General features: G+C 54.5%; 10 protein-coding genes across 10 annotated transcripts; 4 read left to right on the top strand and 6 right to left on the bottom strand.

Moving 5' to 3' along the window:
- Window positions 1-331: 331 nt before the first annotated feature.
- On the bottom strand, window positions 332-1961 carry PG986_011746 (uncharacterized protein; the record flags this gene model as incomplete). Its single annotated transcript, XM_066847968.1, has 2 exons — window positions 332-924; window positions 1439-1961. The coding sequence occupies 2 exons, from the start codon at window positions 1959-1961 to the stop codon at window positions 332-334; spliced, it is 1116 nt and encodes a 371-aa protein (XP_066694664.1).
- A 954-nt stretch (window positions 1962-2915) lies between these two features.
- On the top strand, window positions 2916-4631 carry PG986_011745 (ATP-dependent helicase C23E6.02; the record flags this gene model as incomplete). The annotated part of the gene is made up of 1 exon (XM_066847967.1): window positions 2916-4631. The coding sequence occupies one exon, from the start codon at window positions 2916-2918 to the stop codon at window positions 4629-4631; it is 1716 nt and encodes a 571-aa protein (XP_066694663.1).
- Window positions 4632-4935: 304 nt separating this feature from the next.
- Window positions 4936-5838, bottom strand: PG986_011744 (uncharacterized protein; the record flags this gene model as incomplete). Its single annotated transcript, XM_066847966.1, has 1 exon — window positions 4936-5838. The coding sequence occupies one exon, from the start codon at window positions 5836-5838 to the stop codon at window positions 4936-4938; it is 903 nt and encodes a 300-aa protein (XP_066694662.1).
- Window positions 5839-6583: 745 nt separating this feature from the next.
- PG986_011743 (uncharacterized protein) lies at window positions 6584-8635 on the top strand (the record flags this gene model as incomplete). The annotated part of the gene is made up of 3 exons (XM_066847965.1): window positions 6584-7360; window positions 7395-8430; window positions 8502-8635. The coding sequence occupies 3 exons, from the start codon at window positions 6584-6586 to the stop codon at window positions 8633-8635; spliced, it is 1947 nt and encodes a 648-aa protein (XP_066694661.1).
- A 368-nt stretch (window positions 8636-9003) lies between these two features.
- PG986_011742 (Dolichyl-phosphate-mannosyl transferase) lies at window positions 9004-9499 on the bottom strand (the record flags this gene model as incomplete). Its single annotated transcript, XM_066847964.1, has 3 exons — window positions 9004-9165; window positions 9272-9340; window positions 9452-9499. 3 exons carry the CDS (start codon window positions 9497-9499, stop codon window positions 9004-9006), a joined length of 279 nt encoding a protein of 92 aa, XP_066694660.1.
- A 1255-nt stretch (window positions 9500-10754) lies between these two features.
- PG986_011741 (uncharacterized protein) lies at window positions 10755-12584 on the top strand (the record flags this gene model as incomplete). The annotated part of the gene is made up of 2 exons (XM_066847963.1): window positions 10755-10799; window positions 11475-12584. The coding sequence occupies 2 exons, from the start codon at window positions 10755-10757 to the stop codon at window positions 12582-12584; spliced, it is 1155 nt and encodes a 384-aa protein (XP_066694659.1).
- A 2053-nt stretch (window positions 12585-14637) lies between these two features.
- Window positions 14638-15715, top strand: PG986_011740 (60S ribosomal protein eL13; the record flags this gene model as incomplete). Its single annotated transcript, XM_066847962.1, has 5 exons — window positions 14638-14640; window positions 14794-14827; window positions 14939-14985; window positions 15105-15263; window positions 15317-15715. 5 exons carry the CDS (start codon window positions 14638-14640, stop codon window positions 15713-15715), a joined length of 642 nt encoding a protein of 213 aa, XP_066694658.1.
- A 555-nt stretch (window positions 15716-16270) lies between these two features.
- Window positions 16271-18815, bottom strand: PG986_011739 (GTP binding protein; the record flags this gene model as incomplete). Its single annotated transcript, XM_066847961.1, has 5 exons — window positions 16271-17793; window positions 17867-18001; window positions 18075-18194; window positions 18251-18382; window positions 18617-18815. The coding sequence occupies 5 exons, from the start codon at window positions 18813-18815 to the stop codon at window positions 16271-16273; spliced, it is 2109 nt and encodes a 702-aa protein (XP_066694657.1).
- Window positions 18816-19645: 830 nt separating this feature from the next.
- On the bottom strand, window positions 19646-21213 carry PG986_011738 (pantothenate transporter liz1; the record flags this gene model as incomplete). Its single annotated transcript, XM_066847960.1, has 2 exons — window positions 19646-21090; window positions 21132-21213. 2 exons carry the CDS (start codon window positions 21211-21213, stop codon window positions 19646-19648), a joined length of 1527 nt encoding a protein of 508 aa, XP_066694656.1.
- Window positions 21214-22165: 952 nt separating this feature from the next.
- On the bottom strand, window positions 22166-23566 carry PG986_011737 (uncharacterized protein; the record flags this gene model as incomplete). Its single annotated transcript, XM_066847959.1, has 4 exons — window positions 22166-22693; window positions 22758-22944; window positions 23024-23233; window positions 23349-23566. The coding sequence occupies 4 exons, from the start codon at window positions 23564-23566 to the stop codon at window positions 22166-22168; spliced, it is 1143 nt and encodes a 380-aa protein (XP_066694655.1).
- Between the last annotated feature and the right edge of the window lie 1744 nt (window positions 23567-25310).

Below are 25310 nucleotides of genomic sequence, written 5' to 3'. Positions count from 1 at the left end.
AGTACAGGCTGTAGTCTACAGCCTTGGCCCCTGACTCGTTGGTTAACGAACATTCATGGCCCAAGGCATACTATATTAATGCAGCGGCAGAGGTTTGGAGATCATTTTTACTACGCCAGGTCACTCTTTGATAGCGATAGCAATATGTTGAATTTGAAGAGCGGAAACTCTCGTTGTCCAATCCAGGGGGTACCCAATGAGTAGCTGGCGGGGAGAAACAATGTCCATGAAAGTGACTAACAGGCAGCCAGGAGACATTAAGAAACTAGAACGAGATCGTGGAATCAACAATATACATCCGAGGCTAGCACATTCACATTCGAGGACTTGATCACGAACCAGGGTCTGGCTTGATGTCACGAGCCGTCTTGTATGAATCCGGATCTGCCGCCTGGATGGTTGGGCCGATGAAGTTCTCTCGGATGAAAATTAAGTCATCGTCGTAGTCTTCTCCCGTGTCACCTTTCTGACGTCCACCCTCTTCACCATTTCCATACCCTGCGATTCCGTTGCTGTAATTTCGGGTGTGATCGTGGCCGGAGTGACTCCATGACGCCGCCTGCAGGCTGCCGAGGGCGTATTCGTGATTGGATCCTTGCTCTGCATTGACAGATCTTGAGATGCTGTCGGTAAAGGGCGAAAACGAATGGGACGGCCATGTCGCCGCGTTACGATGCATACTTCCATCTCTAACACCGATAAAGGAAGCAGCCTGGGAGGGTCCCGTGAAGGCGTTTCTCTCCGTAAGAGTCGTTGAAGAAGCGAAGCCCGGAGGTTCTGTGTAATTCTTCTCTGGATCTGCGTTCCGAGAAGCAACACCATCATAGAGCTGAGCATTAACCAAGATGTCATTGCATGGCACCTCGGTCGGGTTCTGTCCCTGTCGTTGCTTCTTTTTCAGTTCTTTTTCATGATTGGCGCGTTCTAGTGAATGGTTAGCAACACGCGAGGCAAGTGTATGAGAAACGGTTAAAACCAACTGATAGCATCGTTGTTGAGCTGGAGCCAGTCTGGCGTTACTCCCTCCACTTCGGACCGTCAGCATGTTGTCACTATCAAACCAACATCGGGTGGACGTTTTCGGGCAGCACTTTACCTTTATAAGTGTATTGCGTCATAATCTCCCAGTAGAGTCTCTTGAGTTCATACCCCTTATACTCTAAGTGCTTAGCACTTCTCCAATGACTTTGTACCGCGAAGCTCGTTCCCTGAGCAAGGGGGTTACTCATGTTGAGCACATTGCACGGCCAGCATTTAATGGCACAATAGATGCCGTTACTGCCGGGCCATTCAAAGACGTATCCTCTGCGTGTCAATTCAGAACACTGGATTCTCGGTCCCTCACAGATCCTGCGTAGGATGCCTCGGGATAGCTAGTGTATATCATTGTCAGTGGGGGTGCAGAATATAGGGTTATGGAACAGTGGCGAGTATGTACCTTTTCCCCTAGCAGCGGGATCAGATGTTCGTTCAAAGGATTTGAATATTTTGTTTGATGTTGGCCTTTCCTGGGATCCTGTACTGCAAGGATCGTCGTGCTTGTGGCGATTGGCATGTTCGGGCCCCCCCTGCCGTTCCGTCGGCTGAGGCGGATTGGATGGAGGCGTTCGAGATTGCGGCACCCAAGCTCGCAGCATCCAAGAAACACAGAGCTGCAGGTGTTTTGATTTCCATATCCATTCTCCGGATATAGACTCAAGCAACGGCTTGACTGCCTGTGCGAATTCAAATTCGGCTACCTCTGCAGGCATGGCTTTGGAGTTGAGAAAGGCGGCGTATTCGGACCTTTTGTTTATGACGGAATCAATCTCCTTGTTGATGAGGTTGAACTGTTCTTCGATGGCAGCCCGGCTTCTTTGAATAACATCACAACTCTGCTTGGCTTTCTTGTTGATATCTTCCTGTAGCATGGCTCGGACCCTAGCTTCAAGGAGCTGGTGTAGTTCATCTTGGACATTCATGTTGGCCTCGGATTCAAACCATGGTAATTGCGGCATAGATGATAGTGTGACTGGGCTATCGTATCCTAGATATATCGAAGCAAGGGCTAATGTTTTGTTTGATGTAGTGTAAATGCAACGGTGAAATCAGTCAACCTTAGACAATTTTCCCCTATAAACAAAGAAATAACGAAAATTACTACTAAGTTGCCAAGACAAGCATGCTGCAAGTAAGCAGAATCTGGTATCCTATACTACATGTATATATTCTGCGTTCTGCAATGAGGATAATCTGAAACAGCATCGCTTTTGGTCGAGGCTCAATATTTCCCTTTCGAGTGTATTTTTGTAAAAGGAATGGTGACGATTTAGGCGTAGATATGCTGCCTGTGCCCTTTGTCTTCTTGGGAGCCCGAGCAAGAACTGGCATAAGGCTGCTTATATATTCTGGATTGTTCAGGTTAAAGTTAAATGACTATCTGACTCATTTAGAGCAGCGTTCCTCCTTGCTGCGGAGCACCTTATGGTAGTCACTAGGCAGTATGTCGAAGTATCGGTTTCCGGAACATTACACGAAGCCTCTCTATTTTGTTTACTACAGTAACTTTGATACATAGACACCCCGGCTTAAAGCCTTGACAGGACTCACTGGTCTTTTTTTTTTTTTTTCTTTTTTTTTTGCACTTTGGTATCAAATGAAAATCATAGAAGGTAAAAGGAGGCTTATCCTCTACAGCTCAGAATCACACCATGCCTAACTGGCTGTCTCGAAGAATGAAATCATATAATAGAACGGCGTTTCTTTTGTCTTTCCGCGAGGCCATCTCCCTCAGGACGCTGCTCTAAATCAGCTCGAGAATACTATATAACACTGCTATGAGCCTATCATCCCATAGCAGTTACCTTGAACCAAGCCAGCACATCCATACTTCATCAACTAGACATATCGACATTACCTGACATCCACTCTACAGGATGAGCTTTCAGTCAGGAGATGATCCCTATCTGGCCTCGTTTAACGATGGCCCATTGAAGTCTTCTTCAGACCTCAAGCGCCCACCCTCTCCTATTTCCACCACTGATCAGGCCGACGGCTCCAAAATATCTCGCTTGGAACCAGGTGCTGATACTCCCCTTGAGATGAGCTGCGATCTCATGCCACATCAACGCCTTGGGCTCGAATGGCTGATGGAGCTAGAAAAAGACTATGGTGGAAGTATATTGGCCGACGATCTAGGATTGGGCAAAACGATCCAGGCCCTGGCGCTGATCCTCTCTCGGCCGGCAGCGAGAAGATCCCAGAGTAAGACGACCTTGATCGCGGTGCCCCTCTCCCTCCTGAAACAGTGGGAAGACGAGTTTGAGATGAAGGTCGAACCGAAAATGCTCGATATCTTGATCTATCATGGCCCACAGCAAAAGAAGAATATGCGCTGGGAAAAGCTCAAGTATTACGATGTTGTGCTCACTACATACGACATGCTGTCCGGCGAGCTACGAAAGAAGAGATCGACCGAAAGCTCGCGCGACCTGAATCTGCTGTCCCCTGATTCCCACTTTCACCGCGTGATCCTCGACGAAGCGCAACTCATCAAGGACCCATGCACGGATCGGTCACGGGCCGCAACCGAGTTGAAGGCGGACTTCCGGCTGTGTCTAACTGGAACGCCTATTATGAACTCTATAGATGAGCTCTACGCACTTGTACAGTTCCTGAGAATTGAGCCGTACAACGACCAGGACGTGTTCGACGAAGAGATCGGGGCGCCGCTGCGCGAAGAGCTGTCGGCAAAGAAGGACGACGCTGCCCCAAAACGGCAACGAAAGGAGCAGGAACGCGACACCCGCAACGCAGAGTCGGCGCTGGCAAAGGTGCACGAGCTCCTGGACAATATCATGTTGCGACGAACCAAGACGGACCGGGTCCTGGGTCAGCCCATCGTCGACTTGCCCGAGCGGATCGAGGTGGACAGGCCCGTCACGTTCAGCAAGGAGGAGCGCGACATGTACGACACGCTCGAGGGCAACGAGGACAAAAGCATATGGCCCAAAAAGGGTGCCGCCCTGGTCAAGACAATGCGACTCCGGCAGCTCTGTCTCCACCCCGACCTTCTTCCGGATGCGCTCCAGGACCGAAACCTCGAACCAGGCCGAAGCAGCAGCAAGGTCGACAGCGCCCTGAAACTGCTCGAGTCCATCTGGAAAGCGGACGAGCGGGCCAAGGTCATCGTCTTTAGCGGCTTCACAGCGTTCCTGGACAAGTTCTATGACCTGCTCATAGCAGGCGGCTTCACCAAAATGACCGGCATCAACATTCAGCGATACGACGGCAAGACGAACGTCAAAGCCCGAGACGACGCCTTGAAATACTTCCGAGAACGGGCCAAGCTGCTGCTGATGTCCACGAAGGCGGGCAGCATGGGCCTCAACATCGCCTGGGCGACGCACGTGCTCCTCATGGAGCCCGAGTACATCCCGTATGTGGAAGAGCAGGCGATCGGCCGGGCGCACCGGGTCGGGCAGGAGCGGGTGTTGACCGTGTATCACCTATTTGTGGAGGGCACGGTAGAGGAAAGAATCAGGAAGATGCAGAACGACAAGAAGGAACATGTCAGGTTGGTACTCGGCGACGAAGAGGCACCCAGCGACGAAGAGACATCCAGCGACAGTGACGAGGTCTCAGAGGTGTAATGGATGAACATCCAACGAGTGATTTGGCATGGGGACTGGATGGAACTTGTGACGGAAATGATAGAGAAAAGTTTGGATAAAAATTATTTCCGGCTGCGAGCTTAGATCAGGACAGAACGAGACGATGGCGATCAGTCCGTCCCTGATAACCGCCGAAATGTGGATAGAAGTATAACAGCACCGTTCATAATACAGTGTGATGCTTGCTGGGATTTGACTCGCCGACAGACATTGTGAATAGGAACCTTCTATTAGGGTATCATTCGCCATAGTACACTTGGGCTGGAAATCGAGAACTGCGCTGTTAGCCACCAACGCTACCCTCCTCGTGGTGACGTGTCTTGAGCTTCTTTTCTGTCTTCATGAATTCCCGTATTCCGACAGGAATGTCTTTATACAAGTCTTCATCCCACATGTTCTTGCTGATCTCAGGCTGGCGGAGAGTGTGGCTGCCACCACCGTCGTCTTCCATGCTCGTAGTTTTACCATGACTTGGTTGCGATGCGCCCGCCCCGTCTGAACCCTTAGTGCCCTTGGCAGCGCTGACAGAACCAATTGCTTCCGGTGGTTCTTGCTGCTCCTGTAACCGTTTCTCTGCGGCAGCACTGGCCGAAGCCCATTCCTCCATGTCGTCGCGGTACTGGTCCCACACGCAGTTGACGCAGCCGCTCATGCAGCAGTTGTCCGGTTCTTCAGGCCGCGGCGGGACCAGGACACCGCCGATCAAGCTACTCCGGCTCTGGAGAGCTCTTAACCTCTCGGCGCGCTCGATGGGGCCGGCTAGGCGCGTTCCAAATATGATTTTTGCCTTTTCTTGTGCGGTAGCGGGTTCGGCTGTGGGCGACGGGGCGGGCGCGGCGCTGGTATCTACTGTTTCTCCTCCGTCTTCTGTTTTGGGGGAGGTACACATTAGCATACTGTCCGGGGCTCTGTTGGAGTAGTTCTTACGTGCCGAGGCAGTCTTCTTCGCGGTACTGCGCGAAGACTTGGTGGCCGAGGTGGTCGGGGGCTCCTCGGGCTTGGTCTCGGGGATGGGCTGAGGCTTCGCCATGATGGCCTCGTAGTAGGAGCCGATGGGCATGGCCTGCTCGGTGTTGGCGTGGTGGCCCTTGTTGGCGGCCGGGGGCGTCTTGTTGAAGGAGGAGATGGACCGGCGCGAGATCATCTGCGCTCCGCGGAAGAGCGACCGGGAGCCGGCGGACGACATGGCTGGTGAATAAACGCTTAACGAGAACCGTGAAATGAGTGTTGAAAGGGAGCGAGCGAGCGAGTAGGTGAAATGAAGTGAGGTTAGAGGGCTTTTAGATATTGCCGCAAGCGCAAGTGAAGGTGTGACGTCGGCGACCGCAATTGATTGATCTTGGTCAAGAAATGGGAAGAAAAAGCCTCCAGCACCAATGGCAATCTGACCAATCCCGGCAGCCCGGCTTGCGGCTGGGCCAAAATCTTTCAGACGTCATGCGCCGCCCTCACCCGAGAGCTGATCAAATGGGAACAGACAAAGCCCACGCTAACCTGAAAGGGGCAGCAGATAAGGTACCTTTCGTCAGATACCTCCCGTCCCGCTTTGTTGATTTCCAGACCCTGGAGCTCTCTTGGTGGGTTAACGCGAGTACGCGACGGAGGGTTGCCAGTCCCAAATCCCAAATGTAAATAATTGTACAACACAAAGGCCATTCTACTAACAAATACAGCAGCTGCGCATACGATCGCGATAGTCCGCCGCCAATCAATGGAGTTCGGCGAATAAATCTTTCTTTTTCTCTTCTTCTATACCCAGCGAACCACCGCCAAACCCCTTCGACACATTGTTGGAAGTACATGGTTTGTCGCTAGCGCAGAAAGTTGCAAATGTCATGAGAAGCTATTGAGGCCAGGCTCCAATTGCGACTTCTTATATATCTCTACCAATGGGTATATAGCTAGCCGGCGACATATTCTAAGGGTCCATCATGGAGTCCTCAGCACCCAAGAGGCGGAAAACCTCCCCGTCGAGCAGTGTACCGGTCGGCACCTCTGATGCGCCTGACGATGCAGCGAATGCTGGCAAAACAGCTCGAAATCCCACTTCCAGGCGGCCCTCTTTCGCATCCCCGACCAAGTCGAGTCTGGCACGCGCAAACCCCGAGGTACTCGGGCGCCAAAGCCAGCGATCCGCGACGGGGCGCTCGCAACTCGAGGCCCCTTCCGAAAACGAGCCGGCATCGGTAGGACAAGAGCTTCCGAGCACACAACCAGTCCCGTCCGGTTCTCAGACACCGACCCGCGGCTTTTTGATAGGAGGCATGGCCAACAGGCCACGGAGGACGCCCAACAAGCCATCGCCGAGGCCCTTGCCGCCTCCCTCCGATCATGATGAAGAGCTGCTAGACCCCTTCAGAGGACAGGTTCTGCGCCGGTCCCCACCACCGGGTGTCTTGCCCAGCCAACATGCCACGGAGCCAGAGCTCCCACCACCGACGCCGACAGACAAGGCCACATCGGACCCGCCCGCCCCTGCTTCCTCGTCCTACGGCATCCATCGCTCGCCAACGAAGCGTCCTAGAAGGAGCCGAGCGCTGGCTGAGCAGATGAGAAGTTCGCCGTTGAAGCAACCGGCAGTGCGGCCGGTCGAGGCGGCAGGGAGAGTTGCCACAGCCATACCGACATCACCCTCTCGCAGACCGGGTCCGAAGAGGATATCGGCCAGATTGGCCGCCGAGTCGGGCAAACCGCATCCTGCACGATCCGTTGGCGAGCCCGATGCATTGTCCGAAAAAGAAGTCTATACGAGACGCGCTCTTGGCTGAAGTTGCCCAGCTGGAGGCTGACTTGGAGATCGCCAAATCAGAGAACGACCATATACACAATACGTACGGTGCACAAGGCGCTCGGCCTGGCGTCCAGGATAAGGATGGTCTGTTTGACCTCTTGCGCCGCCATGTACTAACCCCCAAACCCGAGTCTTCCCCCGAGGACGCTTGGTTGGAGGCAGCCTTGAACCCAGTGTCTTTTCTTCCATTTGGCAACCCCGCGGCCATACCATCACTGCCGTTTGCTGAGCCCAAGGAGAATGAAGCGCCACCACCCCCTATTTCACATCACCCTATACCCTTGAGTGCTGCTGAAGAGTTACCGTACCTCCAATTATTCAGCCCGCTCGTTTTTCAGTCATCGATTTCTCTACAACCCCGCAGTTCAAGAGACTCCGGTCACTTGATGCAAAAACACAAAATCACAGCGGCTTCCTCGCCACAGGGCCTATTCGCCGCCAGGATAGAAATGACTGTAGATACCAAGACGTTATCTATATCTGACCTGACCGTCTCCCACCTGGAACCATCTGCGGCCGCAGAGCTCCGACCATTTATCGCGAAGATCGAACAGGGCGTCATCAACAGCGCGCTACGGCGCAACGTCAGCGTCGTCGCCTGGGCCATGGCCGAATGGACCCGCCTGGCCACGAAGCGGGCCTTGTTCTGGTGCCATGTGCAGAAGGAGCTCGGCACTGACAAGGACATGCTGCGCTGCGCGAAGAAGCTGCGGCGGGTCCGTAAAAGAAAGGGGTTCCCCGGGAGGCCCAGCGTGGAAGATGAGGACAGCGACGAGGCCGAGCTGGACGATAACTCTACGAATATGTACGATGCACGGAACGATGTCTCCAGGTCGGCTTTGCTGCCGCACATGGGGCGCACGAGTTTAGAACTGAGGCTGGGTCCAGCTCAAGAGGTTGGGCTACGGATCGAATGGAGGGTAGATTTTGACTGGACTGGTGAGGGACACAGCCGCATTGGGGCTTTGGTGGAAACGCCAAGTAAATGTACGTATTATCAGGCAACCCCTTTTGATTTCCTCACTACTTGCAGACAAAGAGACTAACGAGCAATTCAGGGCATCATCACGATACTAAGCACAGCTTGGTAGAGATACCGGGCTTGTTCGACAAGGTGGTGCGCGGCAGCGGCGATCCTATGAAGGCAGTCAAGACGGTCGTGGCTCTGATCATTGGCGATCGAAAGAACTAAGCTGTGGTGGTGAGGCATGTTTGCTGCATCTACTCTATTAGTTCGGTGGATTTATATCGATTACCGAGGCCCTCTGGTTTTAAGGGGAGGGGGTACGCCCCGGTTGCGGTTCATACTCGAGCTATCAGCACCACACAAACGGAGACAGCAACATGACACAACATTGCCACTATTATGATATTTTGACTGTAGCTTTCGTGAAGTAACATCTCGTCCCTCCACCGTCTAGGGTTCTCTTATTATTCCCATATGTACCCCTTGTATCGACCATAAACTCTTACATGCTGCCCTCTGTGTTCACTTCCGGATGACGATACGTGTTTTAGCCGCGTAGGCTCTCCGGCAGAGCACAAGTTGTAGCCAGGCATTTAGTCGACAGTGACGCCCAGTCCGCGCAGGTCGGCCTTGGCCAGGTCGATCTCGGCCATCAGCTCCTTGTGCGCCTCGGGTACATCGTTGAAGGTCATGACATTCCAGCCGAGTCGGAAGAGGAGGTAGGCACCGAAGGAAACCAGAGCCCAGAAGGGGAGCTGTAAGGTAACATTAGATAGAGTTAGTCCATCTGCGGTCGAAGAATTCTGGAAGGGGGCAAGGGAGATGGTAGGATGGTATGGGATGGTATGAATGGGGACGTACCACAGGGACAACCTCGGACTGGACCAGTTCAGGGAGGGGAAGAAGCTCCAGGTAGAGCGCCAGGTAGATCTATATGTTCCAATTGCGGTGAGGTTAGCCAACAATTCGATGGGTTGATTTTGCCCACTTCCTTCGCCTAACAGGCGAGCGAGGCCCGGTGGGTTAAGATTGCAGCCATACCGACGATGCGAGGAGAGCGAGCGAGATGGTCTGCACGGCGCGCGTCATGGTTGCGGTCCGGTGTCTGGGGGTGGTTTTGGGTTGCGTTAGGTTTTAAAGAGAAGGGGACTATTAGGTAAACACTCCCGATTGAGAGAGTGTGTGACAGAGAGGAACCGAAAATGAATGACTTTGTTGAAGATGTTGGATCGTGGTGATGCACAATTGACGATTGCTGGCTGCTACCAGGTATGCCACCCCGACAACCCCTGGCTGGCTGGCCTGAATTGATTGATTGATAGCTAAGAGGACACTTTTAGCGCGGCTGCTTGTTGCTTGGGCAGAGCGCGCCCGCCCGCTGTGACGTTTGATTGGGCCCACGGGCCTAGCTGGCGGTGTTGGCGGGGCCTTGTATCTCCCGCGCCAAATGGACGGGCGGGATACAAACAAAACATTCCGGCTCTGGGCAGCACTTGATCTCTGCTGCTGGATTGGATTGGCCTGACCTCACCTTTGGCTACAAATCAAATCCACGTCCAACTTTGGACCAACCAAAAGTCTATGCCAGGAGGCAGATTGCCTTTCCCTCGCCTTCTCGAAGTATGTTCCATGCTAAATCTGACAGGTCGTGAGGATCTTTTTGTCCAGGAGGTGATCCTAGCTGCCGCATTCCCGCATGCCTCTTGTAGCAAACAAATTGGAGTGAGCCGACACTGGCAGATTAGAGAAGGCTGCCCGCATTCAGGCATCAAGGCTTCCTCTCACCGAAGGCAAACACGGCATGAGTCGGGTAATGGAACGAAGCTCGGACTGGCCAACATACCGGCTGGGCCCAAGTACCTGCGTCCAGTCCCTTTGATTGTGTGCGTTTGCGCTTCTTCTCTCCTCGCCCACAAATACCCCTAATGCGGTGATTGTGGGTCGAAGATGATCGTGATATGTCGACTCCCATCCCAGGAAAAGCCGGGTATCAGGCACGCCTGCCTGGACGGAGAACACCGCATGATCCCGGGTCGATGGCAGAGTTCAAGAAATCACCAGATATGGGTGGGCATGCTGCCGAGCGGTGATCTTCCCATGGAGTCTCTCCCCGCTTGCCCGGCATACCTACATGAATCTTCAACGGAACTGACTGGTCTCCCCTTGTAAGTGAAACAGATTGCTCCTATCCGATCATACTGGAACTTTTGGAGATAGGGTTAGTCTTGCATATGCGACTGATCCCTTGGCCGGTGGGACGTCCAGAGATGCATCATTGGTATCAGTGCTAGGGGCATAAGTAAGTTGCACAGAGTCCTGTTCAACGGCCAACGCATGGGCAGCCATGCCCCCTACCGCCTATGAAACGGAAAGATGCCTAATACCGCAGGTATGACAGATAATCTTTCAGGGGAGGCTTCTCGGTGATTGGTCGCCTATGGTCCTGCCTGGGATAAAGTATTTCATCCGAGTGAATATCGGTCGTATTAACAGGACTCAGCTCTGACATAGACACAAGCAACTCATCCAGTCAAGTTCCCACATGCCACTTCACGCCATGCAATGCACTTATCCAGGCCGGCATGCCGTAGCTAATAACGTGTAATGTCTTAGCCGGGCCGTTGGTCATTTTATGAACCGTTTGCATACTGGTCTGCACGTGGGACGATGAGCGCTTGTTGCGTCACACAGGGGAGGGAAACTTGATACTCCTCCCTATCGGGCAGGAAATTAAAGGGAGATTTGCCTGGCCAAACCACGCACATGCTGAGCAAACAGATTCGATATCGATTCGCTTGATATAAGGGAGGTTATATTCACTCTCTTCCCTCTCCGTACGGTTTTTCTGTAATGATGCCAAACAGCCTCTAATTGTCTTTCTACTTCCTGCGCAAAGGATTCCTTTCCCCAGGAACACTTTTCCTTCTTGAATTCCCAGTCACTCGTTGATAATTGCAAAAGAGAAAAAAAACGCCAACCGAACAGTCAATCGCTTCTTCACTTCTCTCACAATGGCTCGCTACTACTCCTACGCAGCCATTCTCTCGCTGCTTGCCGCCATCAGCGGCGTCAGCCCCCGCTGGTCGAGGCCGCCGTCGCCAATGGCGGTAACGGTAACACGCAGACCTTGACGTCGACCTGCGACACCCCGGTCCGCACCACGACCGTCAAGCACACCACCACGCTGACCGTCACGGTGCGGGCTCCAGTCGCCAACACCGCCGCCACGCTCACCTCTGACACTTGCACCGAGGAGCAGCAGCAGCAAACCTCCACCACTGTGACCCCGGTCGCCAACACCGCCGCCACGCTCACCTCTGACACTTGCACCGAGGAGCAGCAGCAGCAAACCTCCACCACTGTGTCCCCTGCCGTCAACACCGCTACGCTCACGGAGACCTGCTCCGAGGAGCACACGTCCACCGTGCCCCACGTCGTCAGCACCGCGACCATGACCTCGTCTTTCACCCGCTTCCCGGCCCAGAACGAGACAGCCTCCGTTGGTCCCACCGCCACCACGTGCACTGAGGGTGAGGGTCTGAGCAGCGGTATCCCCGTTGGCAGCAGCCCGACTTCTTCTTCGCCTGCTTCGATTTCCATGGGAGTCCCGGCATCGTCTTCGCCTGCTTCGATTTCCATGGGAGTCCCGGCATCGTCTTCGCCTGCTTCGATTTCCATGGGAGTCCCGGCATCGTCTTCGCCTGCTTCGATTTCCATGGGAGTCCCGGCATCGTCTTCGCCTGCTTCGATTTCCATGGGAGTCCCGGCATCGTCTTCGCCTGCTTCGGTTTCCATGGGAGTCCCGGCATCGTCTTCGCCTGCTTCGATTTCCATGGGAGTCCCGGCATCGTCTTCACCTGCTTCGATCTCCATGGGAGTTCCGGCTATCACTTCTGCCACCTCGGCCGTCAATGGTCAGGAGACGACATCAAGCAGCGTCGACAGCATCAGCATGGGCGTGCCGGCTGACAGCACCACTGCCCCTGTACCTGCCACCACGTCGGAATCGTCGCCGGAGGATTCCTCGTCGCCATCCACCGCCATCCCTACTTCTAGCTCGACCCCGCTTCCGGTCACGGCTGGCTCGTCGGCCTTGGAGGCTTGGTCTTGGTACAAGAGAATGCCGGGAACCATGGGTATCGCGGGGCTCATGTTCGTGGCCGGGCTTATCTAACCGAATCTGAACATAGTCTTCTTCTTCTTCTTGAACAACACAGCAGATGAGATTCATGGCTGTAACTAGGGTGAAAAAAGGGTTTGTAACCTGTGGCGTTTGTATTCTCGGGGGATGATGGGATTGGGTCATATGTTGAATGAAGAAAGACTTCATCAAGTAATCTAAAAGTTAATACCGAACGATGCATGGCTGCTGGGTCTTGCGCTTATGTATGGACCACGGCCTTGCAACGAACCCTCCCTCCCTTACCTGATATTTCAACAGCCCATGTCGTGACAAATACTATGCCCTTTTTTACTCTTGTGGCAACTCTAGATGCAGCTAGTACTAATTCAAAACCACGGGCCTGTTTGTTTGTTGTTGATGTGTGAGGTGAAGCTCATGTTATCTACTAGGCCCATGAAGCAAGGGAGCTGCTCACATATTTCACCTATAGCGGGTACTATCATTATTCAACTCTTGAAGCACCTTTGTGGTCTTAGCATTCTGCAATGCTTGAAGCATATGGTAAAAATTCAATATTTAATAAATATTTAATATCATCAAGCCCATAGAGCTGGCAACATGTAAAATAACCAAGATAATACTGAATTTGGAAACTCCATACTGGCATGTACGAAATTCTCCAAGATCTTTGGACTTGCAAAATCCCCGAGAAAAATCGCCGGTGTTACTATGCAAACATCGTGAGCTATTTCTCCGTTTTCTGTTACTCGATCTCGCTACATACTTTGGTAACTCAGATTTTGTTAGAACCTCGTTGTTGGACGCTCAGGACAAAGGCATCTGCAATGGTATCAAACTTGGAGGAAGTTGTTCTCACATACCAAGGCTGGTGACTGCATCATAAATGTACCAAAACAGCTTCTAGTTATACTGCTAAAGCAGGCCACTCCTCGTTGCATTTGCTGAAGCTGGACAAAATTACGGAACCTCGAGGCCGGCGGAAAAATAAGGACCTCACTTGGGGTCACCAGCAGCACGACTGTCTGGTCCCTGTGGAAGCCAAGATATGGCCGACTGTTTGACTGTCCTGCACGGCCCTTGCAAAACAGGCAATCATTTACATACACCACAATCTACGCGGGCGACAGCATCTCGGCATGTTCCTGCGCTTTCAGCGCTAGATTTACCAAGTACAGCATACATGGCCTAAAAGCAAATGTGAAATCTACGATACCAAGATTTACCACTTTTTGGGCTGCCTCTAAACTGTGCAGTCCATCTATGTTGCGCCAGCATCCAATGGTTCATGCCAGAGGTCGGCTGACGGCCAACTGAGATACGGGGAGGGTGTGCGATGTGACGTAATTGCCTCTACAAGATTCTCATGAGAAATACTAGTTGTGAAGGATCAGTTTCGCACGGTAAGTGCCTGTAGAAGGTGGTTGGCATCGTCTTGTCTGTGAGAGACGGCAAGTCGTCGTGGAAGTGACGTAGTTGGGGCGATTCAATGGGCAAGGGTGCATCAGAAACACGACGACATTGAGACATTCGGCCCGTCAATATGGTTACTGGTATCACGTAAACGAAGAGGAGCAGAATTACTTGTTGAGCTCTGCCAATCAACCTAAAGGCGGTGGTGATGCAGCGATTGACGGTTGAATTGGATTGAAGGCTTCCAATGCTGTCGTTGGTTCAATTACATGATCCAGAGCTAGGGACTTTGGCGGGGTTCAAGCTGCCTGTCGGCTAAGCCACCTCAGTCAATGGATGCGTGCAAGCCACACTCGATCTGAGCCCCCGCTTTTTGACGATCAGAGAGGGCGTGCTAGGGTTTTTGAGCCCTCCAGTAAATTTGATGGCAGTGGTGTGGGGCTTGAGCTCAGTGTGTGTGTGCCCAGCCAGTTTAGCCCGTGGGATTGATTTTCCATACCCTAAGCCGGACTAACCTTAGGAAATTTCGCTTGCCCTCTCAGATTGGAATTGGCCGTCGACCCAGCTGCGAGTTTGAGTAGAGCGCATTCCGACAATTTGCCCAACCTCGCACCAATTTCCCTTCCCACCAAGACCTCATCAGCAGGAATCATCTTGATCGCAGGAAGTCACAATGGTATGTCGCCCCCACGGTGCAGCTCGTGCTGCCTGGCATTTTTTGAAGAGATGCCCCGAATTCGTTTCGGGGCATTGACGACAAATCACCGCCGCAGCCAGCGCACTCTGGAATATTATCCTGCAGACCACTGACCTGGATTTCTTCACATAGGCGATCAAGCACAACAACCAGATCCAGAAGAACCGTACGTCGAGTCTTGCCCGATTTTTGGCATCAGCACTTGCCCAGCACTTCGAATCGTCCTCGCCACGATGAAGCATCCACAAAACCAACCAGCGACTGACAATTTTATTAGATTTCCGCAAGGATTGGCAGCGTCGGGTCCGATGCCACTTTGACCAGGTACGACGAGCATCCCTCCCTGTGTAAAAATAGAAGACGGCATCGCGTGGAAAGAAAGAGTTCGGGTTTCAGGGCTTTGCAGGATCAAATCTCTAACATCCAATCTTCGCACACTCTAGGCTCCCCAGAAGATCCGACGTCGTTCGGCTCGCTCTGCCAAGGCTGCTGCCCTCGCTCCCAGACCCGTGGACAAGCTGAGGCCCATCGTCCGATGCCCTACCATCAAGTACAACCGCCGCGTCCGCGCCGGTCGTGGTTTCTCCCTGGCTGAGCTCAAGGTAATTCGGTTTCCTTCCGAGTGTGAAGACAAGCCTTTCTGACATGGATTTAGGCCGCCGGTATCCCCAAGCTGTACGCCCCCACTATCGGTATTGCCGTCGATCACCGCCGCCAGAACCTCAGCGAGGAGTCTCTCGCTGCCAACGTCGCCCGCCTTAAGGCCTACAAGGAGCGCCTCGTTGTCTTCCCCCGCAAGGCCGGCAAGCCCAAGGCTGGTGACAGCAAGGAGACCGACCTGAGCAAGGACAACATTGTGGCCTCCTCCGCCGCCGCTCTCCCCATTGTTCCTTACAGCACTGCCGTTACCGAGATCAAGAAGAGCGACATGCCCAAGCAGATTGAGGGTGGTGCCTACGTGAAGCTTCGCCAGGCCCGCGCCGACAAGCGCAACCAAGGCGCGCGAGACAAGCGTGCCCGTGAGAAGGCCGAGGCCGAGGCTAACAAGAAATAAGCAACTCCTTCATAGACAAACGAGGTCACTTTCTCGAGGGAAAAATATGAACGTCACGGGAGTCAGGGCATTGTCATTGCATCACTTTGGGCTTTTTGCTGCTTTTCGTCTTCTCATGTGTGTAACGCTGGACACGGTCGGATGGTTAGTCGGTCACAGCCGCGGACTCAGCTAGGGGAACTGGTCTCGCTCACGCTATGTATGCAGCATATGCCTGCAACGAAGAGAAGAGAAGAGAAGAAAAAGTAATTTACATCTCTCGGCGTCGGAAGCCAAGGCAAGAACGAATTATTTTCCACCATCCGGATCCTCGTGGACTTTGGTACCGTTATGATATTGTGAATGTGTCCTACGAGAGCAGAGAATGTCACCAACGATGTCACAAATGAGAGAGTAACCTGACTACGGCGAGCATCTTGTTGTCTTATGATCAAATATATATGTTTGATTGGCATGCGCTAGGTCTTTGTCGTGCTGGACTACCAACGTGAAAGACACATCCAGTACATCCATTAGATACCTCTTCCATCTCTATAAGCGCCCATCCAACACGTTTTACTCCTTGGCTCTAGCCAATGCCCTACGTTCATCGGTAATCTTTTGCCCTCCTGCTCGTAATGCTTCCAGGAAAAGGTCCTCGTCCGACAGCTTGTCGGCACAGCGTTGGAGCAGTTCGGTCACAAGCACCAGCCCGTTCTCGCGATCCATGCGGCTCAGGTCCGCCTTCTTGGTCGCATCTATCTGTTGCGGCTCGAGTGCTCCCAGCCCGAGACCTTGCACGCCGGTTTCGATCTTCTGCACACCCTCGTCCTTCTCTGCCGGCGCTGCTGCTTCAATAGCAGGCGTGGTCCCGGTCGCCGCCTCGCGCTCGGCGAGGATATCCCGGCCCGTGACCGCCTCCAGGAGAGCGCGGGTCAGCTCGGTCTGTTGGAGGGTCTTGGCGCAGAACTGGGCGCCTTCGGGCGAGCGCGACATGAGCGCCAGGACGAACCAGAGTTCGGAACGGAGGACGGGGAACTTCTTCTGCGCTCCTAGGTAAGTTAGGGCCTCGGGGATGGTTTCGTGTGTGGCGTAGAAGTTGGTAAGCAGTTCTCCTCCTGTCACGTTAGGGTCTGTGGCAGATGAAGACAAGATAGACGACACATCCGGGCTAGAGTGCAAGACTCGCAAGGCGGCCGCGACGGCTCTGGCCGCCTCCGTCTTGGTCGGTTCCTGGTCCGACCGCTTGAAGACGGCCGTAAGCTGCTGCAGGAGCGTCTTCTTCTTCGCCCCGTCGTCGTCGTCGCCGGCGTGTGCGGCGCACATCCGGCGGACGTTGTCGGGGCACGAGACCATGAGCAGGCGCGCGAGCGAGACGGCGGCGAACTGGACCTGGACGGCGGCGTCCATGTGCCAGAGGCGGGGCAGGCCGCGGGGCTCGAGCAGGCCGGCGGCGGCACCGCCGATGAGGGGCTTGTTGGCGGCGGGGATGGCGAGGTTCTTGAGGAAGCTGACGGCGCCGTGGAGGAGCTGGGCGTCGGTGACGGCGGGGTCGGCGACGATGGCGGCGAGGGGCGCGTGGAGGGCGGAGTGCTGGACGAAGGCGGTGCAGGTCTCGTCGGAGCGGGCGACGTTGCCGAGGGCGAGGCACGCGGCGCTCTGCAGCTTCGGGGAGGGGGGAGGGGAGGGTCCGTCTCCGCCCTCGCCGGCGAGCCACTGCCGGAGCACGTCGAGCTCGGGGCTGCCGATGGGCGCGGCGGCGACGAATTGGGGCGCGGCAGAGAGGTCGGCGAGGGCCTGCGGGAAGATGGAGAGGATCCTCTTGAGCTGCTCGGCGTCTTCGTATTCGAGCTCCATGGTTACGTCGTTCTCGGCGGAGCGCTGAACGCCCTTGGCGAAGGCGTTGAGGAAGAGGGTGATGGATTTCGGGGTCTGCAGGAAGGACTCCTGGAAGGCGGGGTTGGAGAGGTAGGCGAGGGCCACCGAGGTCTGGGACATGAAGTCTTCGAGGTCCTCCTCTTCGTCGTCGGACGAGGATTGGTTGGCCAAGGTCAACAGGGTGAAGGGGGTGGCGGGGTGTACGAGGTTGGATTCCGCCTCTAGGGTTGCACATTGTCAGCTACCGCAGTCGTCGAGGCACTCCTTAGTGGGAGTTGTAACGGGCATCCTTACCTTGGCTTGCGATGAGTCCCAGCAACTTGCAGATGAGTCCCATCTGCGGCACTGCAGTTGGGAGCCTGGGTCCGGAGATCAGAGACACAAGCTCGGGGTTCAGCCCGGCCTTGTATGCAGCCGCCTGCGTGGGTTCTGGGCCAGGTTGTCAGCTTAGTTCGTCTCTAAGTATGTAATGTGAAGTGAAGCTCGAGACCTCAACACGTACCGTAGTCCACAATGATGTTGAAGAGCACCGGGATGATCAACGCAAGAAGACCATCGTTGTTCAACAGGTTGACCAGTCTTGGCATGCAATTCGATGCAACCACTCGATCTCGGTTCTCGTCTGGATCAGGTCAGCTCTCTGCTGGATGAGAAGGGGTAAGGGGCCGTGGGAATTACCGGTGTCCGCGCAAGAGTTTCCTATGATACGCAGAGTATGCATGGTAAGAGCTGGCCTCAGCCCGTCGTTGTTGACCAGCCCGAGGAAGAAGTCAAGCATCCCTGATTCGCCAAGGGGCTTGCGCCATTTGACTAGATCGAGTATCGTATGTCAGCCGTCGCTTCGATTGAATGGATCTGCCAGCAGGGCACGCATATGGGCGGCAGAAAAGGGGCTCGCTGCCAGGCATGTAGAAGGCCGGAGAGCGACCAGCCATGAGACAATTCTTTTCAAAATCAAGATAGGAGAAATTGGTACATGAATAACACATGTCTTTCTAGCATTGAAGAACCCCCCCCCCATGGAAATGGCTTGGTATGACTGACCTTCACGGCTTCCATCGCCGATTTTCTGCACGATGAGGTCCAGCTCCTCAGAGCCGCTCTCCCAGAGCCCGCGAACTTCAGTCAAGATAAGACTCAATGCCTCGATGCGGCTTGATTGCCCTTCTTCCGAGATCCTCGAGTCAGAGTCCTCAGCATAGTCCTGTCTCGTGAAGACCGCTGCCACATCAGCGGGAGTCATGGCGGGGGATAACCGCACTGTGCAGGGCGTGCAGGAGTGCTAGGTACCAGATTGAAGCTGATCTCCCCGATTATCTTCTGACCCCTGATAGCACGTACAAGTAGAACTGTCCGGCGTTTTGTCGTTGGCGTGCAAGGTCCGGAAGCTTCCGGCTGCTGTCTGGTGGTGGTTTTGGTTTGGTTTGGTTTGGGGGAGGGAGGGACCTTGGTGGCTGGCCTCTGTTGTGGATATCGCGCAGTCCTGCTTAACCAGCAGCTATGGATGGCGGCGATTTGGATAGACGGCAAATTGCGACGCAGTACGACCTTCTATTCTTTGACCCGATATTTTTCTTTTTTTCTTTTCAGACAATATCTCAGTCGTGGTCTGTTTTTGTCTAAAGGGGACAACTTCCAGGTACGTAGCATGCACTGGCTCAAGCTGGATGCAGCACCATAGGTAAAGGTAAAGATACAAGTCACGTGCTTTGCCAACAGCGCTTTATCAATCAGCTTCTGAGTGCCCCTCCTTCGCCTTCCATACCCACATGCACCAACAAACACCCAAGCACCCCGCAGTGTCTCTACCTACTTGCTTGTATTCAAGACGACACGCGACAAGTATCGTCCGCAATCTCTTGAGAGGCTGTCTATGTTCACGATTCCCACAGTTACCGCATCAATCGGCTACCAGGCTACTGCATGCCCGATGGCAGGCCAAGAGTTGCAAAACAAAGATTATCGGGGATTAATCACCACGGCTTGACTAAGGCTGCTACCCTACATCATCTTGGGAACTTGTGATCTGCTAACAGCTCCATATGTGTCCGATTAACTTGTTTTCCCGGCCCATCAAGGCGACGTCGCATTTGTCACAGATATGCCGTCCTTCTCTGGGCCCGACGGCTCGCTTACGTGTCCCTGTCTCTGGGCACTCGGCAGTTCGCAAACCGGCATCGCTGCATGTTTGGCCAGGGTCCACTCGTCCAGCCGGTTGACGACCCAGACCATGCCGAGCGTGACGAAGACTACGGCGATCATGGCGATGTAACCGTTCTTCCAGTACGGCGCATCGGACGCAGGGTAGAGGACGATGCCCCAGAAGGTGTAGAGGCAGGTCGAGGCCGCATTCATGGCGTACAGCGTAACTGACCGGAGCGCGTCGTCGCCGCCCCGTTGGAGGACGATGTTGGCCCAGCCGTAGGACACCGGATTCACCATGTAAGAGGTCCCGGCCAGATAGTGCGCCAAGAACGTCCAAGGGAACGATATCGTCGGCACGAGAAGTATAATTGCAGACATCAATTGCAGCACGCATGCCAGAATCCCCATCGGGACCCGCTTCCCGGTCGCATCGATGTGTACCGCGGCCAGGAAGTTGGACACGATCCCGACGGCTTGAACCCCCAATGGGTACGTATTCACCTGGCTCTGGCTGAAGTGGTTGTCGTAATACTTCAACCACAGGAGAAACAGGTTTTGCACCACAAAGGCCTCCAATGCGCCGCAGATCACGGCGAACACGCACAGGATGTAGAGGGCTGGCGAGGTAAACGTACGTTTGATCAGGGACTTGAAGCTGATGTCATGTCCGTCTGCCCGCTTCGGCGGCAGTCGCTCAAGTGCCATCTGGCGCTCTGCCTTGGAGAGCCATTTGGCCCGCGTCAAATCCGGCGTGTCAGGGAAGTACAGCAGGCCGCCAATGGCCACGGGGCACGTGATGATGCCATTGATAATGAACAGCCACTGCCAGCCCGCCAGACCACCATAACCGGCCATGCCCTTGTGCACCGCCGTCATCATGAGGCCAGCGAACATGGAGCCTGCCTGACCTGACGCCGTGAAGATGGCCGTGCGCTTGGCGATTTCGCAGGGCCGGTACCACGAGCCGATGATGTAGATGGTCCCGCAGTACGTGCTGGCCTCGGCGAGGCCCTGGAGGAAGCGCACGGCGCAGAGCTGGGCGTAGGTCCGGCACGCGGCCGTGCACATGGTCAGCCCCGCCCAGACCAGCACCATGGAGGGCAGCCAGATGCGCGGCGGCACCCGCTGGATGGCGACGCCGTGCGGGATCTGTCCGATGACGGAGCCCGCCGTGAAGAGCGAGAGGACGACGTTGTAGTCCCGCCCCGCGAGCTGCAGGTCCTCGCGCAGGCCCGCGACGTAGGCGTTGGCGAAGGCGGCCCGGTCCAGGTAGTTGAAGAAGGAGCTGATGCAGCAGTACGTGAGGATCACGAAGTCTTTGCGGTCATTGGAGTTAGCCTGTTGTACGACGGCTTTTGTAAGCCAAAAGGGGGCTGGCAGGGTAGTTCCGTTGGTCAAGTTGGGAATTACGTACCAAGTTTCCTCACAAGCCATCTCTCTTCCGGAGACTTGACTTCCTTGGAGAAGATGGCCTTGGGCTGCTTCGCAATAGTCATACTTTCTCCCTCTGATTCCGTTAGGTTCCCAGTAGTTTATTAGTATCAACCGACGATTAGTGTATTCATTACCGACCAACGCTTCGCGGCCGGCTTTGAAATTCAGCAACCCTCATAGGATGTGCGGGGTATCAAGTTCTGTTTTTTTTTTTTGCGCCCAACAAGGTGCCTATGTATGGCATTGCTGGGTTCGGGAAATGGGGTTCACTTGGCGTGAGGATGCTGCAGCGGAATATGCCGCGGTATGCTACCTCCAGCCAATCAGGTGTAGTTGGTAACGCTCGATTCGACACATTTCTTCCAACGGCGCGGTTCAGGAGAATGGACATCAGCGTAAGAGAGTCAAGGTAAAATTGTTCAAAAAGTATTATTATGCTATGCGCTCGCAATCATCATGTCTCCTAAACAGGAACACTGTAACTCATCTTCCATGGGTATCTTCGATGCCAAGTATGCAGGCGGTGGGTATATCGTTTTCCCACCAAACCAAAAGTGGTTGGCACTTTGCCACTGTTGAAAAAATAAAAAGGTAAAAAAAAAGACAAGAATTTCGTGGCCTGGGCCGCTGGATACTCCCTGTGGCCTTCGAGAGAGATTACCCCATATAGTGGTAGTACTGGTAGGAGTAGTAGTAGTAGTAGTACATCCGCCGGGGATTAATTTACTTCGGAGAATCGAAGTGAGCCTACCCCGGTGCTGGCTGCCCTGAAATGCAGTTTAACTTCAATGTCGTCATCGTCCCTCCTCGGGACGGCAGGTATCTTCGTTTCCGTTCTCCATCTTCCAAAAACATTAGAGATAAATAGTACTCCTACACTGCAGGGTGTGGGCGGGGGATAGGGTAGCAATCGAGTATCCCGCGTCGTCGTCGTAAGCATGGAGAGAGAGAAAACGCCACGCACGCGCACACACCCCTCATCAATAGCCTCTTTCCGACTGACTAGACCGCGGTTCACATGCGGGGGCTGCGAGGGTGGCCTGCGTATTTCGTCAGGGCCATCTCGTCGTCCTTGGTCAGCTCGAACGAGTCGCTGTGGCTGCTGCTCGAGGGCTTGGTGCTGCCGCCGCCGCCGGGCGAGGGGTTCTGGTGGATGGTGACCTCGTACTCGAGGCGCTTGTGGATGCCGCCCATGGGGGTGATGCCGCCGCCGCCGCCACCACCACCACCACCACCGATGCCGACGCCGTTGTCGGAGTCGTCGTCGGCGGGCTCGGAGCGGATGCGCGACTTGGTGAAGGACTTGAGGGCGAGGTCCTGCTCGTTGCCGAACTGGGGGTTGTTGCGCTGCTGCTGCGTGCGCGGGCCCGTGTTGTTGTACGAGCTCGAGTGGAACTGGTCGCTGTTGTTGCCGCCGCGGGCCAGGCGCGCGATCAGGTTCGCCACCGACATCTCGATGTTGAGCTTGGTCAGGTACGTGACCGGGTGGAACTGGATGAAGACGACGGGGTTGGGCAGGAACATGAGGCCGATCAGGAAGGCCTTTTTCGGTGTCATGGTTAGTCTGGTTCGATAATCAGGAAGATGTTGACGGTAGTATACGTACGTCCATCAAAATCGAGACTATCAGCAGTTTGGTGTTGAAGCCCACCAGAGGGGCGTATTTGACGAGACCGTGCTGCTCCACCAGGCGCTCCTTGACGGACTTCACAAAGTACCAGTTCAGGGCGGCATCGACAATCAGGATGAGCACCTTGGATATAGGATCATAGTACTTGTTTGCAAGGACGAAGCTGATGCGTAGAAAACAAACAGATCAGTCAGGGGTTCAATGATCAACCGGGGAAGCGGCGGATGGGGTCTCGAACTTACAAGTCGTTCACGGGAGGATCCAAGTGCGAGGGGATCCAGATGACGAAGACGGAGATGTTGATGAGGGTGATGATGATGACGGTCCCGTACTTGATCAAGCGGACGGTTGCCTGACTCTCCGCAATGACGGCAATACGGTTTATAATAATCTGCATAAGCAGTTGGATCTCGAAGACCCAACAGAATAAAATAAAAAATAACACCGGCACCCTGGAACACGGTATCGGGTCAGCATCTTGGTTGAGTGAGAGGCGTCATGCGGCGTAAAAAGGGGGGGGCCTAGTGTGTGTGTGTGTGTGTGTGTGTGGCACAGAAAAAAACGTACGTTGGTTTTAATATCCCGTCCAAGAAAAGCCAGCCCAGGACGGCGATGGCGATGTTGACGGCGATTTCGGCCCATACCATGTAGATGTAGGCACTGCGGGCCGGGTTCTTGTTCCTTTTCGTCTGCTTGATGGCCTCCCACGCAGTGAGGAAGCCGAAACCCAAGCTGAAGCCCGCCGCCAAAGATGCGACCTGGAAGTCTGTCTTTGTTGCCGCCATACTGACTGGTGTGTTGTGGGCGCGGTACGGTGCGGTGCGGGTGCGGGTGTGGGAGTCGGATGCAGGACCGAAGAAACGAAATTATTGCAAATAGAGTTCAAGCGGCACGGCAAGGCGGCCGGAGGGATTCTGGGGGGGTGTGGGAGATCGAGCAGGTATGTATTATAACAAGAAAAAACGACAGGCCAGCTCTGCTTGGCTCTCTGCACTCTGCACTCTGCACTGGGCTTCTCTGCTGGGGCGACGCGACTCCTGAGCAGGAAAGAAAGAAACGGGGGCCTAGCTGCATCATATGCAACCCCATGTTGTATTTAATGCAGAGGTGGTCCCTGTAACCGGGGAGGCAAGAGATGAAACGATGAGAGGCTCAAAGGGCGAGGTCTGCTCAGCTGCGGAGCCTCATATCAGTCTAGAGGGCCTCTAGACGCGAACGGACTGCCAATCTTGTCCGTCGGGGGGGGAAGGGTATCATTCGCTTGCCCGGCTTTGCCTCACCTGCCACGCTGCCACGGCCTGCAATACCATGTCCCGAAGTCGACTAGGCTTGCGTGCTTATTTGCCCGGCATGCATGCTGAAAGGGTGTTGTACTGGATCAACGGCCAGGACGATATGCTAAGAAGGGCAACCACCCCACAGCCAGCCGGACGGATGGCCACATGGCACCAGGTATACTGGCGCGCTGTGCAGGCATCTGCTTGGTCTCTTAGCGGCGGACTGAGCAGCCTCTACTATCGACTCTGGATGGACGGACAGTGGTTATCTAGGCACTTACAGTAGCGTCCGTTAAGTGTCAGAGGGAGATGCGAAACCGCCCAAGACCGAAGAGCTCGTGGACATGGGACGATTCCCGTGCTGCTGGTCCTGCTAGCCACGATGTATCACGCCTGCTGAGATTTTAGTCGGGGTTAGGGGTGGCTCGAGGGTGTTCGCCAGCGAAGGACCGAATTGGGGGGGCCTGCTGTGCCGACGGCGCAATTCCGCAATAGCTTCGTCCCGTCCGGGCGCTGTTATTGGTTCGACGACGGGGCGGGGGATCCGCCGACTTGCCTTACGGTCGGCTCTCCCGGATCGGACCCTGGGTCGTGCTGCCCCTGTCTAGTGGGCGTTAGGAGATTTACTAGTGGGCTGGTCGCGGTCAAGCGGCACAGAAACCGGCAGGGGGAATAGTAATAATGCTGCAACCTAGGATCGGGGATCATTATGTTCACCTTGGCGATCCCTTCTAGATGTAGCCGGCCGTGGGCTGCTTTTGTTGTCTTTTTTTCCTTCCTGCTCGCTCGCTCTCGACCCCTCCTCCTCTTTTCTTTTTTTTCTCCGAAATCATGCCTGTCGCGACGCACATCCCTTTTGCCTTTTATATAAGCCATCCCGCGAACAGACACAAACGGCTCTGGCAGGCCGGGAGCCGGATGTCACAGCGTGCTGGTTTGGCGTGCTTGCGTGCATACAATACAATGGATCGAGTATATTTCGCCTGTAACGTCTTCGCGGACGGCGGGCCTGGTGGAGCTGTCGTATTCGCAGCTTACAGCCACGTTTTAGCAGTGCTTTACTACATAATATTCAGCTCCGGAGTTTCTAGTCCCTAGCAGCCAGGACCCTGCCCATTCATACAAGCGACGCCTCAGTTCTGTGTTGTTGGTGGGAAGGAAGTTTTTTTTTCCCCGGATGATTTGCTTCGAACAGGGCGTTCATGAGAATGTAACCACCAGCTAATGAAGAAAGACGGAAGAATTTATGCAC

This window comes from Apiospora aurea (assembly GCF_038362705.1).
Source record: "Apiospora aurea strain CBS 24483 chromosome Unknown utg000008l_segment0_segment0, whole genome shotgun sequence".
NCBI classification, from domain to species: Eukaryota; Fungi; Ascomycota; class Sordariomycetes; order Amphisphaeriales; family Apiosporaceae; genus Apiospora; species Apiospora aurea.
Note: the sequence above shows the minus strand (reverse complement) of the source record. Positions and strands in the feature narration are given on the sequence as shown.